Source organism: Gobius niger (assembly GCF_951799975.1).
Source record: "Gobius niger genome assembly, chromosome: 9".
In the NCBI taxonomy this organism is placed as follows: Eukaryota; Metazoa; Chordata; class Actinopteri; order Gobiiformes; family Gobiidae; genus Gobius; species Gobius niger.
The window spans coordinates 1230638-1248793 of NC_136860.1; the positions used below are offsets into that span (position 1 = coordinate 1230638).

General features: G+C 45.2%; 1 protein-coding gene across 1 annotated transcript in view; it reads left to right on the forward strand.

The window, feature by feature from the left end:
- The window catches only part of epb41l5 (erythrocyte membrane protein band 4.1 like 5), a gene marked incomplete at its 3' end in the record, with an annotated part of 31564 nt that overhangs the window by 764 nt on the left and 12644 nt on the right, over positions 1–18156 (forward strand). Inside the window, exons 2-13 of the mRNA XM_079563733.1 lie at positions 4159–4354; positions 8674–8778; positions 10112–10154; positions 10229–10307; positions 10677–10721; positions 10799–10851; positions 11233–11353; positions 14373–14460; positions 14562–14650; positions 15201–15270; positions 15483–15652; positions 15889–15995. Coding sequence (XP_079419859.1) covers positions 4175–4354; positions 8674–8778; positions 10112–10154; positions 10229–10307; positions 10677–10721; positions 10799–10851; positions 11233–11353; positions 14373–14460; positions 14562–14650; positions 15201–15270; positions 15483–15652; positions 15889–15995 — 1150 coding nt within the window. The 5' untranslated portion in view covers positions 4159–4174. The remainder of the gene's footprint in view (positions 1–4158; positions 4355–8673; positions 8779–10111; positions 10155–10228; positions 10308–10676; positions 10722–10798; positions 10852–11232; positions 11354–14372; positions 14461–14561; positions 14651–15200; positions 15271–15482; positions 15653–15888; positions 15996–18156) is intronic.

The following is an 18156-nucleotide window of genomic DNA, read 5'->3' on the forward strand; positions in this document are numbered from 1 at the left end:
TTCTCCAAAGGCTTTTTCCCACATTATAACAAAGATATTTACACCAAAAGCTCCTACAGACGCCACATTTCACAGACTTGGATCTATGACTGGCTTACAGAAGGATGTTTCAATATCTATTTAGGCTCGTTGTAGATTTATTGAGCTTTGAATCCCCAAAACAAGGCGAAATTTAGATTTTTATTTGATTTTTTACAGATTTCCCCCACACATTAGTATCTTTTTAAAAACTGAGTGTGTGGCAACGATCCCTTAATTTTGACTCTCTTCATTACTGAGATTTTGTCGCTGAAAATAATGACAACTTTTGACATTTTATTTGAACATCTTACCTTTAAAGCAGTACTAAGTAACTCTTCCCCCTAGAGGCCATAAGCGCAACTGCAGGCGTCGTAGCAAGTTACGATTTTTTAACATATTAATTGTCTTGGAGAGTAAATACTACGCTGACAGGAAAGGCGAAGGCAGAGAGGGTTACTGTGTATTCAATTATACAACGGGACTATGTTTTTTCACTCAAACTTGGCTGTAAATACTGTTTAAAGTGACGCTAGCCCGCAGTTAGCTTTGCCCGTTAGCATGTTAGCTTCTTCTTCGTGATTCCATTAGTGTGTATTGGTGTCTCCGGACCGGTGGCAGTCAAGTTGCAAACATGGTTTTCTGTCCAGAGACACCAGGGGGCGATGAAAGACCCTCCAATCCTCCCATAAACACTTGTATTACCCCCACAGGGACTACGGGGAGGGTTTATTAAGGTAAACACGTTACTTAGTACTGCTTTAACCAAGCACATGATCTGCACTTCAGCTTTACCCAAATCTAAAAGCGAGTTTACAGCCTATAGGCCACTGTATGTGAAACTAGGGCCAAAATTTCATATCGCGATATTCATGCCAGATATCTCGATCCATACGATACGATATAACTATGAGAAAAACAAGCATTTTTCTGAAAAATGAAAACATAATATAAAAGAGTGCAGTTTTTTTAATGAAAGTTTATATCTTGCTTTTTTTATTTGAATGTTCACATCTATCAATACGATAGCGATATATCGTTGCTTTTTCGATATTAATATCTTGAATGTTCACATCTCGATAACGATACTTTATTGATTCATCTTTCAGCCCTATTTGAAACTGATTGTAACTTTTTCCTCATATTTGTCACGTTTATGTTGCTTTTTGTACCTGTTTTAGTCACTTTTTTGTGGCTTCATCACAGTTAATTTACACTAACAAAAAACAATGGAAACGTGACAAAGAGGTGATTTTTGTTTTACAGTTATTTCTTCATATTTGATAAAAACAGACTCTTTGTAAACTGTTTAAAGTGTGCCAGGTTTTACAAAGTTTGATGTTTGAGGTATTTCTGCAGTACTGTTTGCTGGGGCTGCACAATATATCACAAATAAATATCGTATCGAGATATCAGGTGATGCAATATCTGTATCGCAAAGAAGCCACAGTATATCAAACAGCACTGAAGTCAGACTAAGATCCAGACAATTATGAAAACTCGTATAAATGTGTGAAAGTTCAGTTTTAGTTAAACTTGTCCTAATTTAATCCTGATGTTTGTTTAAATCTTCTTTAGCCACGACTTGCTGATGACCTTGTTCTTTACAATGTGTTTGGTTATAATGGAACATATCGTGTTGAAATGTTTACTGACATATTGTAGTGTCGTTATCGCAGTATTGCACAGACGTATCATTTATTATTGAACTGAATAAACTTGATACACCTGAGTCCAGAGCAGCAGATGAATAATATTTACAGAATCATCAGAACTCATCGACCTCTCAGGTTGTGCTCGACTTCTCTTTATGAAACGTATTTAGTGATTTACTCTCCGGGAGCGACATCTGAGAAAAGTAAACACAGCTGCTGCTCTTCCCAAAACTCACCCAAAGCCGACTCTACCAACAGATGAAGTTACGCTGAATCGAAACCAAAAGATTTAGGGAAAAGCACGTGTCAGTTTCGAGCTGGAGTTATGTACGGATTAGCTTTGTTTGTTCTAAGACTGAAACATAAAGTTATTATCACGATCTCCCGGTGTCACTGCTCAGCCTGTTTAGGGTTGAAGTTTTTGAAACATTACAAAATAACATGTTTATAACTTCTGTCTGAGACGCTGCCGGTAAAGAGCGAACAGTGTAAATGTAGATCAGTGAGAAACTGGGATTTTGGATCTGGATTAGTTTTCTTGCGTAAAAGTGTGAGAGGAGAACGACTTATTCAGAGTCATCTCCTCAACACCAAGGCTCTTCTCACACTAATACAAATGTAAATCGGAGCTTATTATTTGCATTTGCTCAATTTTAACGTAATGTTTAAGAAACAGTGGGTGAACGGGACAATATTACGTTTTTGAAGCCGCTCCACGCGCCACCCGGTCCGTGAGCTCGTAACTTCGTAACTCCTGCACCGCCTCTTTCTCTCCTCTCTCTCCTCTCTCGGTCCTTCGTGAAGATATCCAAACCCATGCGCGCTCATCTAGCTCCGATGTGAGATCTCGTCATTTTAAAACGCTTTAAGTTTCCGTACGAAGCAAAGCAAAACCACGCACTGTTAAACTCTGAGCTGCAGAGAGAAAGAGCGTCAGAAATAGAGCAGCTGCGTCTTTACTTTAATAATTACGGCTAACACATCATGGCTTCTGGCAGGTACTGAAACTAGCGTGCATATTAGTTATATACGTGATTTAATTTACAGTGCAATCCCTGCAAAGTTTACGAGGCCCACAGAAGATCAGTGTGTGTTTCTGACAGGAGGGGGCGTGGCATCACGATGGTGGCTCTACATCGTGATGTTGCTCATCCATCGGCACAACCCTAGTGTGTGTCAGTGTGAATGAATAAGCGTGAGAAAACGTCCTAAATAAACCCAGTAAAGAGAGTTTTCCGGAGCTGCTCGCTGATTGGTCGTGTCTGTTCCAGGCTGTGAGCTGATTGGTCGTCTGTGTTCCAGGCTGTGAGCTGATTGGTCGTCTGTGTGTCTGTTTCAGGCTGTGAGCTGATTGGTCGTCTCTGTTCCAGGCTGTGAGCTGATTGGTCGTCTCTGTTTCAGGCTGTGAGCTGATTGGTCGTCTCTGTTTCAGGCTGTGAGCTGATTGGTCGTCTCTGTTTCAGGCTGTGAGCTGATTGGTCGTCTCTGTTTCAGGCTGTGAGCTGATTGGTCGTGTCTGTTTCAGGCTGTGAGCTGATTGGTCGTGTCTGTTTCAGGCTGTGAGCTGATTGGTCGTCTGTGTTCCAGGCTGTGAGCTGATTGGTCGTCTCTGTTTCAGGCTGTGAGCTGATTGGTCGTGTCTGTTCCAGGCTGTGAGCTGATTGGTCGTCTCTGTTTCAGGCTGTGAGCTGATTGGTCGTCTCTGTTTCAGGCTGTGAGCTGATTGGTCGTGTCTGTTTCAGGCTGTGAGCTGATTGGTCGTGTCTGTTTCAGGCTGTGAGCTGATTGGTCGTGTCTGTTTCAGGCTGTGAGCTGATTGGTCGTGTCTGTTTCAGGCTGTGAGCTGATTGGTCGTCTGTGTTCCAGGCTGTGAGCTGATTGGTCGTCTCTGTTTCTGTTTCAGGCTGTGAGCTGATTGGTCGTCTGTGTTCCAGGCTGTGAGCTGATTGGTCGTCTCCGTTTCAGGCTGCTAGCTGATTGGTCGTCTCTGTTTCTGTTCCAGGCTGTGAGCTGATTGGTCGTCTGTGTTCCAGGCTGCTCGCTGATTGGTCGTCTCTGTTTCTGTTCCAGGCTGTGAGCTGATTGGTCGTCTCTGTTTCAGGCTGTGAGCTGATTGGTCGTCTCTGTTCCAGGCTGTGAGCTGATTGGTCGTCTCTGTTTCAGGCTGTGAGCTGATTGGTCGTGTCTGTTTCAGGCTGTGAGCTGATTGGTCGTGTCTGTTTCAGGCTGTGAGCTGATTGGTCGTCTCTGTTCCAGGCTGTGAGCTGATTGGTCGTCTGTGTTCCAGGCTGTGAGCTGATTGGTCGTCTCCGTTTCAGGCTGTGAGCTGATTGGTCGTCTCTGTTTCTGTTCCAGGCTGTGAGCTGATTGGTCATGTCTGTTCCAGGCTGCGAGCTGATTGGTCGTCTCTGTTTCAGGCTGTGAGCTGATTGGTCGTCTCTGTTCCAGGCTGTGAGCTGATTGGTCGTGTCTGTTTCTGTTCCAGGTTGTGAGCCGTCACCATGCTGAGCTTCCTGCGGCGGACACTAGGGCGGCGCTCTCTCCGTAAACACGCGGAGCGCTCGCGGCTGCGGGAGGCGCAGAGAGCGACCACGCACATCCCGGCGGCCGGAGACGCCAAGTCCGTCATCACCTGCAGAGTCACGCTGCTGGACGGGTCGGACGTCAGCGTGGACCTGCCGGTGAGTCGTGTGGCACAGGGGTTAGCACGTGCTCTACTGTAGCACAGGGGTTAGCACGTGCTCTACTGTAGCACATGGGTTAGCACGTGCTCTACTGTAGCACAGGGGTTAGCACGTGCTCTACTGTAGCACATGGGTTAGCACGTGCTCTACTGTAGCACAGAGGTTAGCACGTGCTCTACTGTAGCACAGGGGTTAGCACGTGCTCTACTGTAGCACAGGGGTTAGCACGTGCTCTACTGTAGCACAGGGGTTAGCACGTGCTCTACTGTAGCACAGGGGTTAGCACGTGCTCCACTGTGGCACAGGGGTTAGCACGTGCTCTACTGTGGCACAGGGGTTAGCACGTGCTCTACTGTGGCACAGGGGTTAGCACGTGCTCTACTGTAGCACAGGGGTTAGCACGTGCTCCACTGTGGCACAGGGGTTAGCACGTGCTCTACTGTAGCACAGGGGTTAGCACGTGCTCTACTGTAGCACAGGGGTTAGCACGTGCTCCACTGTGGCACAGGGGTTAGCACGTGCTCCACTGTGGCACAGGGGTTAGCATGTGCTCTACTGTAGCACAGAGGTTAGCACGTGCTCTACTGTAGCACAGGGGTTAGCACGTGCTCCACTGTGGCACAGGGGTTAGCATGTGCTCTACTGTAGCACAGGGGTTAGCACGTGCTCTGCTGTAGCACAGGGGTTAGCACGTGCTCCACTGTAGCACAGGGGTTAGCACGTGCTCTACTGTAGCACAGGGGTTAGCACGTGCTCCACTGTGGCACAGGGGTTAGCACGTGCTCTACTGTAGCACAGGGGTTAGCACGTGCTCCACTGTGGCACAGGGGTTAGCACGTGCTCTGCTGTAGCACAGAGGTTAGCACGTGCTCTACTGTAGCACAGGGGTTAGCACGTGCTCTACTGTAGCACAGGGGTTAGCACGTGCTCTGCTGTAGCACAGGGGTTAGCATGTGCTCTACTGTAGCACAGGGGTTAGCACGTGCTCTACTGTAGCACAGGGGTTAGCACGTGCTCTACTGTAGCACAGGGGTTAGCACGTGCTCTACTGTAGCACAGGGGTTAGCACGTGCTCTACTGTAGCACAGGGGTTAGCACGTGCTCTGCTGTAGCACAGGGGTTAGCACGTGCTCTACTGTAGCACAGGGGTTAGCATGTGCTCTACTGTAGCACAGGGGTTAGCACGTGCTCTACTGTAGCACAGGGGTTAGCACGTGCTCTACTGTAGCACAGGGGTTAGCACGTGCTCTACTGTAGCACAGGGGTTAGCACGTGCTCTACTGTAGCACAGGGGTTAGCACGTGCTCCACTGTGGCACAGGGGTTAGCACGTGCTCTACTGTAGCACAGGGGTTAGCATGTGCTCTACTGTAGCACAGGGGTTAGCATGTGCTCTACTGTAGCACAGGGGTTAGCACGTGCTCTACTGTAGCACAGGGGTTAGCACGTGCTCTACTGTAGCACAGGGGTTAGCACGTGCTCTACTGTAGCACAGGGGTTAGCACGTGCTCTACTGTAGCACAGGGGTTAGCACGTGCTCCACTGTGGCACAGGGGTTAGCACGTGCTCTGCTGTAGCACAGGGGTTAGCACGTGCTCCACTGTGGCACAGGGGTTAGCACGTGCTCCACTGTGGCACAGGGGTTAGCACGTGCTCCACTGTGGCACAGGGGTTAGCACGTGCTCCACTGTGGCACAGGGGTTAGCACGTGCTCTACTGTAGCACAGGGGTTAGCACGTGCTCCACTGTGGCACAGGGGTTAGCGCGTGCTCTACTGTAGCACAGGGGTTAGCGCGTGCTCTACTGTAGCACAGGGGTTAGCGCGTGCTCCACTGTGGCACAGGGGTTAGCGCGTGCTCTACTGTAGCACAGGGGTTAGCGCGTGCTCCACTGTGGCACAGGGGTTAGCACGTGCTCCACTGTGGCACAGGGGTTAGCACGTGCTCCACTGTGGCACAGGGGTTAGCGCGTGCTCCACTGTGGCACAGGGGTTAGCACGTGCTCCACTGTGGCACAGGGGTTAGCACGTGCTCCACTGTGGCACAGGGGTTAGCGCGTGCTCCACTGTGGCACAGGGGTTAGCGCGTGCTCCACTGTGGCACAGGGGTTAGCACGTGCTCCACTGTGGCACAGGGGTTAGCACGTGCTCCACTGTGGCACAGGGGTTAGCACGTGCTCCACTGTGGCACAGGGGTTAGCACGTGCTCCACTGTGGCACAGGGGTTAGCACGTGCTCCACTGTGGCACAGGGGTTAGCGCGTGCTCCACTGTGGCACTATTATAATAATAATAATAATAATAATAATAATAATAATAATAATAATAATAATAATAATAATAATAATAATAATAATAATAATAATAATAATAATAATAATAATAATAATAATAATAATAATAATAATAATAATAATAAGTGGAAGGTACAGTGGTGGCTCGATGTAAATCTGCAGCCTTCGTATTGTTAAAGGAACAGGCCACCGTTTTTCCACACTGAGATATGTTCTTACCTGAGCTGTGACGAGTTCTTTAGGACCTGTCTGATCTTCAGTCACGTAAACACAGCGCAGACGGCGTTAGCATTTAGCCTCTCCCTCTCTCCTCTATAGCTCCAAAACAGGTCAAGATAGAAGCTACCAAGCTCTTCCACGTTTTCCCTATTTAAATATGGTTACGTGAAGTGTTCCACTACAAAGTATAATTACACAATTAAACAATGTGGATTTTCTAAGCGGATAAAAGGGGGGACTATATTGTAAGGCGTAATAATACCAGGAGTAATTTGGCATCCGCACAGTAAAGTGAAGATTACTGCGTGGATTTCGAACTACTCCTGGTATTATTACGCCTTATTATACGGCTCTTCACAGCGTCAGTAGAAGCTCCGTTGATTTGAATGGGATTTCCCAACGTTCTACCGGTCATTATTTTCTGATAAAGGACCTCTGAAAAAAATAATGACCGCTGCCAATGGCACCGGAGTTGGTGCTTTCATATCACTCCGCGCGTACGTAGCAGCGACACTATCTGTCCCGTCACTGAGAGAGAAGTCGGGGAATCGCTCGTGAAGTTAGCGTGAGTCTGACTTTCAACTTACCCAGAGATTCACCACCATTCCTCCAACTGCACCTTTAACTAAGTAGCTAGGCTAGCTGCTAGCCTTGCTGCTTCGAGCCTAGCAAAACGTTGCCAAGCAACGCGCAAACTTTTGGGAACTATTTGTCGCGGAAGTCATTAAATAAACCTTTCCACCTTCATAAAAGCGTACGAAGTTTATGTTGTGTGTTCAGTTGGAAAATGGCCGTATAATAAGCGGATAATGTATAGAACGCTGGTCATTATCGGGAAAATAAGCACCTTCAGGGCGAAACAAGACGGTCCGGTTCGTCCTGTCGGTGCTTATTTTCCCGATAATGACCAGCGTTCTCTACATTATCCCTTACTTACAATATAGTTCCCCCTTTTATCCGCTTAGAAAATCCACATTGTTTAATTGTGTGTAATTATACTTTGTAGTGGAACACTTCACGTAACCATATTTAAATAGGGAAAACGTGGAAGAGCTTGGTAGCTTCTATCTTGACCTGTTTTGGAGCTATAGAGGAGAGAGGGAGAGGCTAAATGCTAACGCCGTCTGCGCTGTGTTTACGTGACTGAAGATCAAACAGGTCCTAAAGAACTCGTCACAGCTCAGGTAAGAACATATCTCAGTATGGAAAAAACGCTGGCCTGTTCCTTTAAGAAACATTCAGTCTGACTGGTTTAATCCCTGTCACGACTGGAAGGTTCTCCGTTCTTATCTCTGCTGCTGCTGCCGTCGTGTCCTTGGGCAAGACACTCCTCCTCCTCCTCCTGGGTCTCATTATTAAACAGAGCCGTGTTTTCTGTGAAGGAGCACATTCCACACATTCTTCAGTCTGACTCTGAGCTCGGCCCAGTCTCTGACTGTAGCTCTGCTGTAGAGGAGGAAATATATACGTCTACAAGATCACTACACCGTCTACAAGATCACTACACCGTCTACAAGATCACTACACCGTCTACAAGATCACTACACCGTCTACAAGATCACTACACCGTCTACAAGATCACTACACCGTCTACAAGATCATATGAATTTATCTGATTGGGAGATCGGCAAATTTACAACATGGAGTTTTTCTCCAATGTCAAGAAACGTGGAATAAATGTGTCCAAAATTGAAGGAGCCGCAGATGATGGACGGTCAGAGAATGAGTTTCTCTGAACAGGATTGTTTATGTGTTTGTTTATTTGTTTATTTGTTTGTTTGTTTATGTGATTGTTTATGTGTTTCAGAAAAAGGCGAAAGGGGAGGAGCTGTTCGAGCAGATCATGTATCACCTGGACATCGTGGAGAAGGATTACTTTGGCCTGAGGTTCATGGACGCGGCGCAGGTCCCGGTGAGAGGCCGCTCTGTCAGAACTTCAGACTCCAGCTGGAGATACAAACGTTTACTACATCCAATTCATCTACAACAGGGGTTCAAGAGCCGCCAGTAAAAAACAAATCCTAAAGACTTAACGTTCTTTTCACTTATAGGAAATCCACCCCGTATTATGTCAAAATAGCTTTTTTTTTAAACTTATGCTGAGTCAAAAGAACAGAAATAACTGTATTTTTAAGAATCAGATCTGATCTACAATGTCAACAAAAATAAAATGGAATGTCGACTTTTTTTTTTTATTGTGAAGAATAAGAAAAAAATAATGGGAAATTTTGGGGGAAAAGGTGAATAAATTGGCAAAGAAAAAATGGGATAAATAAGTAAAGAAATAAGGGGGAAACTTAAGAATGAAGGAGAATGTAGAAAAAAGGAAAAATGGTGAATAAATGAGCAAGAAATAAGTAAAGAAAGGGGGAAAAATGTTTTTAAAAAATTGGGTGAATGGGGAAAAACATTAGAAGAAATCTGTGAAGGAATGGGAAACATGTCTTTTAAAAAAATGGGGAAATGGAGAAAAGAATTTAAATAATTGGGAAGAGAAATAAGGAAAACATTTTGAGAAAGTAGTAGATAAACTGGCAAAGAAATATGAAAAATAAGTAAATAAAAGCAGGTTAAATATAGTTAAGCAGGGAAAAATGAGAGAGTCCTTTAATGAACTTTCCTCTGAGGATGATATCGAAACACTGCTCAGTTTAGAGTTGTTTATAAACCTTAGTGATTGTCAGTGGCCTCTTCTTAACCTCTGAACGGATCCCATTTTCTCCAGTTTGGCTTTACCCTAATCAAAAAGCACCAAAACAGCCACAAAAAATGAGAAGAAAACAAGGATGTAAACGCAACAAAAATGTGACAAAAACTCAACCAAAAAGTGACAAAAACTCAACCAAAAAATGACAAAAATTCAACAAAAATGTGAAAAAAACAACACACAAAATAAGGTGACACAACACAGCAACAACGCGAGGAAAAATATCAGTTTTGTGGGTCTTAGCTTTCAAATGAGGTGCTACACAGGCCTGTATAACAGCCAAAGAGGACAGAATGCATTTGGTTCAGGCGGGTGGTAAGAGGTTCAGCGCCTGTGCCCCCCCTGGGTCCCCGGGCCTCTGGTTGGGACGCTCTGCAGCCTCCCACACATTCCTCTGTCTGTGACGAAGCTTCAGCAAAGGCTTCATCCTGTCCCAGTTCAGACCTACAGATTGTTTTCCTCAGTTTGATGATGTAGATGTGTTGGTTCTGCCGTTACACCGTCTGTTTTAGAAGGTTTTCATGTTGTTCTGTTGCAGCACTGGATCGACGTCACAAAAAGCATCAAGAAGCAGGTGAAAAGTGAGTCAAGTTCTTCTTTCTCTGAAGTTATTGTGTCTGTGTGAACTCGTCTGATTCTCGTGGTGTTTCTGCAGTCGGGCCTCCGTACTGTCTCCACATGAGGGTCAAGTTCTACTCGTCTGAGCCCAACAACCTGCACGAGGAGCTCACCAGGTACAGACTCCTCCCCCGCAGACTCCTCCTCTCCCTGCAGACCCCTCCCCCTGATCCACTTATCCTTCAGAAACTCACTGACAAACCGTATCTTCTTAGGCTCTACAGTTATCATTAGTAAGCTCCTCCTAACCATGAAGCTCCTGAATCAATCAGCCGTCTGTCTCTAATGAAGCGCCCCCTGCTGTCATGGTTCAGCACTGACATGTTTAGAAGCTTCACACACAGGATTATTGACCAGACATTTCCAAATATCGGCCCATACCTTTAGTCAGGTCACTGATGAACTTTCCTTGGGTCTATCTGTTGATAGAGAGTTTGTGTGTGTTTCTTCTTCCTCTCTCCTGATCCGCCCTCTGTTTTCTGCAGATACCTGTTTGTGCTGCAGCTGAAGCAGGACGTTCTCTCCGGAAAGTACGTCTCACTAACACGGCTTTATCTGAACTCCTGTACGTCTGAGTCACGTGTGTAATGTTCTGTGTGTCCGTCAGGCTGGAGTGTCCGTTTGAGACGGCCGTGGAGCTCGCCGGCTTCTCCCTGCAGGGTAAGAGCCGGGTTTGTCCACTCGTAGATGAATAAATAAATAACCGTGTGTGTGCGTGTGTGTCTGTCTGTGTGTGTATGTGTGTGTATGTGTTTGTATGTGTGTGTCTGTGTATGTGTGTGTGTGTGTGTGTATGTGTGTGTGTGTCTGTCTGTGTGTGTATGTGTGCGTGTCTGTGTGTGTGTCTGTGTGCGTGTCTGTGTGTGTGTCTGTGTTTGTATGTGTGTGTCTGTGTGTGTGTGTGTGTGTGCGTGTCTGTGTGCGTGTCTGTGTGCGTGTCTGTGTGCGTGTCTGTCTGTGTGCGTCTGTGTGCGTATGTGTTTGTATGTGTGTGTATGTGTGTGTGTGTATGTGTGCGTGTGCGTGTATGTGTGTGTGCAGCGGAGCTGGGCGACTGCGACCCTCTGGAGCATCCTCTGGACCTGGTGTCAGAGTTCAGGTTCAGCCCAGAGCAGAACGAGGACCTGGAGCTGTCGGCCTACAACGCCTGGAAGAGCTGCAGGTAACACCACCGCCGCTACTAGGGCTGGGTACCGTTAAACCAGGGGTGGCCAACCCGTGGCTCTCGAGCCGCATGCGGCTCTTGGCCAATCAGAGTGCGGCTCTTTGCATGATTGGAGATGTTTAATACAATGCGGCTCTTTGCAAAATAATTGGTAAATATTTCCCATAAACTGTAACAGTCTTTGACCAAAAATCCAACCATCGTCCTACAGACCCTGTTTCCATCTCTACATGAATGAGAGTCTGTATCTCTCTCCTTTTCGAGGCGGCGTGTAAAAGGTGCCCGTGCAGCCTCACTCACAGGAGGATGTAGTTAAACAACAGGCAGGCAGATCGTGGCTCTGGGATCAGCTTCTGCTTTTCAGATTTCTGATCAGCTACTCTTTATTTGATGTAATTTGGCCACATATTCACAGAAAAAGATCAAAATTAGGAAATGGAAAAAAGCGGAGCTCTTTTGAAGCGTATGATGCGAAGCGCGACATCGTAACGCGGAAATACGCAAAGTCATGACTTTCCTTCCACACGTGCTATAACTGTAACAGATGCAACTTAAAACAGACTCTCAGACGTCCACAGGCTCCTGGTTAAAGTTCATAAACTTTGTGCAGCCGAGAGTGCGTTCTCTGCACAGTCCAGTCAGGACGAAGCTGCACTGAGCGCACAGGCCAGGGGCGAATCAGAGGAGGGGGCTCAGTGGGCAGGGCCCCACATACAAACACACCCGAGCATTAAAATAAATAAATAAATAATAATGATAATCTAATTCTGTCTCAGTCAGAGCAGAAAGCACAGAATTTCAGTTAATATACATGTATTTCAGTCTTGTTGAGAAGTAAAACCATTCAATCTAACACAATTATTAAAAAAAACATTCTATTTAATCACAATAAAGTACCGCCCCGGAATCTCGCTAATGGTCGGTGCCTTTGTGGCTCTTCAGAGGATCAAGGTTGAAAATTTCGGCTCTTGGTCTCTGACTAGTTGGCCACCCCTGCGTTAAACAGTTCCTACTTGGTACCGACCGAAAAGCTCCTGTAGGCGGCCGTATCAAAAACCTTTTTTTTTCAGTGCTAATGTTCGGTACTTTTTCTCTCCAAACGTCAATAAATGATCCACAGTGAGTCTAAAAAAGCCTGAACTCATGAGCAGCTTCTGCACAAATGCAGAAGCAAAGCTGTAACTTACTCACACTTCAGTCATTATCAGAGATGGCAGAGCCGCGGACTGAGCCAGGACTAAACCAGGACTAAACCAGGACTAAACCAGGACTAAACCAGGACCAAACCACGACTAAACCAGGACTAAACCAGGACTAAACCAGGACTTAAACCAGGACTAAACCAGGACTTACAGTAAACTGGTTAAAAACCAGGACTAAACCTGGACTGAATAAGAAACTAGACTCTTAGACAAATAGAAAAGCAGTGACAACAAGAAACACATGGGCTTTAGCTTTAGCTTTACCTTTAGCTTTACCTTTACCTTTAGCTTTACCTTTACCTTTAGCTTTACCTTTAGCTTTACCTTTACCTTTAGCTTTACCTTTACCTTTAGCTTTACCTTTAGCTTTACCTTTAGCTTTAGCTTTAGCGTTACCTTTAGCTTTACCTTTAGCTTTAGCTTTAGCTTTACCTTTAGCTTTGCCTTTAGCTTTACCTTTAGCCCCAGAGCCTGAAGTTCCTGCTGTTGTTTAAACTCCAGCTGCACCGGAGCTTTTGGATCACAGATTGTCTGTGGAAAAGGTGAGGCTCACTCTGCATTAGCCATGTTTGGAACAGTTATGGTGCATTATCAGTGACAGAGTGAGCGCTCTCACTATGTAACAGATCTGTGACGTGTGAGGAGCTTTCACTGTGGAACAGCTAAGTGAGTTTAGAAAAGTTTATCTTCAGTAAACGGTCCTGATGTGGATCTGGTCTGTTCCTGCAGCTCAGGAGGGAATAATGTCCCAACTCTCTTTTTATCACGGCTTTAGTGGGAATTCTGCTCAAAACATGGAGCTCCAGGTGACGCTGCTGCTCCTGTTTTCTGATGTGCCGTGTTTGGACTTCCTCCTGAACCAGACTTTATTTGAACTCAATTAAAATAACATAGGTATCGAAAAAAGTACCGTTAAATCACCGGTACCGGAAAGCAGGTATCGTTAAAGTAGTGGTATTGAAAAAAAACTATCGGTACCCAGCCCTACCGCTCACTATACAGATGTGCAGACGAGAAATAAACATCTGTACAGAGGAGGAACTGTGCAGGACATTTAGATGTCACGTTCAGGGCTGGACACGGTCATATGTTTTAAAGCTACTTGGTTTTTGATTCCGATACTAAAAGAATTGTCGTCTGGAAACAGAAAAATAATCCGAGATCTGCACATTTGACATTGGCTTCATCTTCAAAGTCAAGAAATGTGAGAAATCCTTGAGTCGCAGTCACAGGACTTTGTTCCAGTTTGTGTTGATGCACTTTTTGATCACACTGCTGTGGACACACCACTATTTTATTTTTACACATTTTAAAGCAGTACTAAGTAACGTGTTTACCTTAATAAACCCTCCCCGTAGTCCCTGTGGGGGTGATACAAGTGTTTATGGGATGATTGGAGGGTCTTTCATCTCCCCCTGGTGTCTCTGACCAGAAAACCATGTTTGCAACTTGACTGCCACCGGTGCGGAGAAAGCAATACACACTAATGGAATCACGAAGAAGAAGCTAACATGCTAACAGGCAAAGCTAACTGCGGGCTAACGTCACTTTAAACAGTATTTACAGCCAGGTTTGAGTGAAAAATAATATTTCCATTGTATAATTGGATGCACTGTAACCCTCTCTCCCTTCGCCTTTCCTGTCAGTGTAGGATTTACTCTCCAAGACAATTAATAAGTTAAAAAATCGTAACTTACTACGACACCTTCAGTTGCGCTTATGGCCTCTAGGGGGAAGAGTTACTTAGTACTGCTTTAAGGTAAATATCTGAATTATTGTAATGACTCGCTGCTCTGTCACCTGTGTGTTTGCAGAGGTCAGACTCCGGCTCAGGCTGAGATCAACTACCTGAACAAGGCCAAGTGGCTGGAGATGTACGGAGTGGACATGCACATGGTCAAGGTCTGTCTCTCACATATATACTGTATATACATACATGTATATAAACACATATATGTATATACATACATGTAAATATCAGGCTAACAGAAGAGTCTCCTCAGGCGCGGGACGGGAACGAGTACAGCCTGGGCCTGACGCCCACCGGAGTCCTGGTGTTCGAGGGCGAGACCAAGATCGGACTCTTCTTCTGGTCAGTTCTTCATCCACCCTGAGTCTGAGTGAAGGTGATGCTCCTGTGGCAGAGTGGTTAGCACCACTAGGTCCTGGGTTCAACTCCAGCATCAGTGTCGATGAGTCCGGGTCCAAAAGTCACGACGCTGCAGTGAAACGTCTGCTGTGGATCACTCACATATCTCACATATCGGAACAGCTGTTTGGAACATCTGCACATTCATATCACTCGATCTCCAATGCTGAGAAATGTGGATCTGCCGATAATGGGGGAAAAATGGGGGAAATTAGGTAAAACGTTGTGGAAAAATGTGAGAAAATGGGGAAATTTTGGGTCTTGTTTAGTTTTAGACTAAACTGGTTATTAATGAAAGAAAAATCAGGAAAAAATTCAAAATTGTCCTTGTTTTTTGGTTCAAAGCTCGGTAAATGTGTCAGAAATGAGATCTGTAAAACCCTCCAGGTGTAAAGTGAGTCTCATGGAGCGACTAAAGTGGGCCATATCTGGATTACAGCGTGTTGTCGGGGGGATTCCGTGCGTCAGTAACGTCTTGTGTGTTTTGTTTCAGGCCTAAAATCACACGTCTGGACTTTAAGAAGAGTAAACTGACTCTGGTGGTGGTGGAGGACGACGACCAGGTCAGAGCCTCTCAGCACTAAAGAGTAGTAGTACATGTACATTATATCTGTTGTAGTACATGTACATTATATCTGTTGTAGTACATGTATATTATATCTGTAGGAGTACTTGTATATTATATCTGCAGTAGTACTTGTATATTAAATCTGCAGTAGTACTTGTATATTATATCTGCAGTAGTACATGTATATATATCTGTCCTCACCCCCAGGGGAAGGAGCAGGAGCACACGTTCGTGTTCCGCATGGATCATCCTAAAGCCTGTAAACACCTGTGGAAGTGTGCGGTGGAACATCACGCCTTCTTCAGGCTCCGAGGGCCCGTCCAGAAGAACTCAGCCAGCTCAGGCTTCATCAGGATGGGCTCTCGCTTCAGATACAGGTACTACTACTACTACTGCTACTACTGGTACTACTGGTACTGCTACTGCTACTACTGCTACTACTGCTACTACTGCTACTGCTACTACTGCTACTACTGGTACTGCTACTACTACTACTGGTACTGCTACTGCTGCTACTGCTGCTACCAAGACTACCACTACTACTTTTACTACTACTATGACTACTGCTGCTGCTGCTACTGTTTCTCTGAGTGTAAAGTGTTTCTGTCGTCAGTGGAAAGACTGAATATCAGACGACGAAGACGAACAAAGCGCGAAGATCAGCTTCATTTGAGAGACGCCCGAGTCGCCGCTACTCCAGGAGAACCATGCACAACAGAGGTACTACTACTACTACAACAACAGAGGTACTACTACTACTACTACAGAGGTACTACTACTACTACTACTACTACTACTACTACTACTACTACTACTACTACTACTACAGAGGTACTACTACTACTACTACTACAGAGGTACTACTACTACTACTACTACAGAGGTACTACTACTACTACTACTACAGAGGTACTACTACTACTACTACTACTACTACTACTACTACTACTACTACTACTACTACTACTACTACTACTACTACTACTACTACTACTACTACAGAGGTACTACTACTACTACTACTACTACTACAGAGGTACTACTACTACTACTACTACTACTACTACTACTACTACTACTACTACTACTACTACTACTACTACTACTACTACTACTACTACTACTACTACAGAGGTACTACTACTACTACTACTACAGAGGTACTACTACTACTACTACTACTACAGAGGTACTACTACTACTACTACTACAGAGGTACTACTACTACTACTACTACAGAGGTACTACTACTACTACTACTACAGAGGTACTACTACTACAGAGGTACTACTACTGCTTCTACAGAGGTACTACTACTCTCTACTACAGAGGTACTACTACTACTACTACGACAGAGGTACTACTACTACTGCTTCTACAGAGGTACTACTACTCTCTACTACAGAGGTACTACTACTACTGCTTCTACAGAGGTACTACTACTCTCTACTACAGAGGTACTACTACTACTACTACTACTACTACTACAGAGGTACTAATACTACTACTACGACAGAGGTACTACTACTACTGCTTCTACAGAGGTACTACTACTTTCTACTACAGAGGTACTAATACTACTACTACTACTACAACAGAGGTACTACTACTACTGCTTCTACAGAGGTACTACCACTCTCTACTACAGAGGTACTACTACTACTACTACAGAGGTACTAATACTACTACTACTACTACAGAGGTACTAATACTACTCACTACTACAGAGGTACTACTACTACTACTACACACTACTACAGAGGTACTACTACTACTACTACACACTACTACAGAGGTACTGCTTCTACAGAGGTACTACTACTCTCTATAACAGAGGTACTACTACTACTCACTAGACTAGAGGAAGGAAGCCACTGAAAGTGTGAAGGTAAGCTACATGCTAGTGTTGTGCTCACAGCAGCTAATGTTGTGCTCACAGCAGCTAATGTGCTCACATCAGCTAATGTTGAGCTCACATCAGCTAATGTTGTGCTCACAGCAGCTAATGTTGTGCTCACAGCAGCTAATGTGCTCACATCAGCTAATGTTGTGCTCACAGCAGCTAATGTTGTGCTCACAGCAGCTAATGTTGTGCTCACAGCAGCTAGTGTTGTGCTCACAGCAGCTAATGTGCTCACATCAGCTAATGTTGTGCTCACAGCAGCTAATGTTGTGCTCACAGCAGCTAATGTTGTGCTAGCAGCGGCTAATGTTGTGCTCACAGCAGCTAATGTGCTCACATCAGCTAATGTTGTGCTCACAGCAGCTAATGTTGTGCTAGCAGCGGCTAATGTTGTGCTCACAGCAGCTAATGTGCTCACATCAGCTAATGTTGTGCTCACAGCAGCTAATGTTGTGCTAGCAGCGGCTAATGTTGTGCTCACAGCAGCTAATGTGCTCACATCAGCTAATGTTGTGCTCACAGCAGCTAATGTTGTGCTAGCAGCGGCTAATGTTGTGCTCACAGCAGCTAATGTGCTCACATCAGCTAATGTTGTGCTCACAGCAGCTAATGTTGTGCTCGCAGCGGCTAATGTTGTGCTAACAGCGGCTAATGTTGTGCTCACATCAGCTAATGTTGTGCTAACAGCAGCTAGTGTTGTGCTATCAGCGGCTAATGTGCTCACATCAGCTAATGTTGTGCTCACATCAGCTAATGTTGTGCTCACAGCAGCTAATGTTGTGCTCACAGCAGCTAATGTTGTGCTCACATCAGCTAATGTTGTGCTCACAGAGGCTAATGTTGTGCTCACAGAGGCTAATGTTGTGCTCACATCAGCTAATGTTGTGCTCACAGCAGCTAATGTTGTGCTCACAGCTGCTAATGTTGTGATAACAGAGGCTAATGTTGTGCTCACATCAGCTAATGTTGTGCTCACAG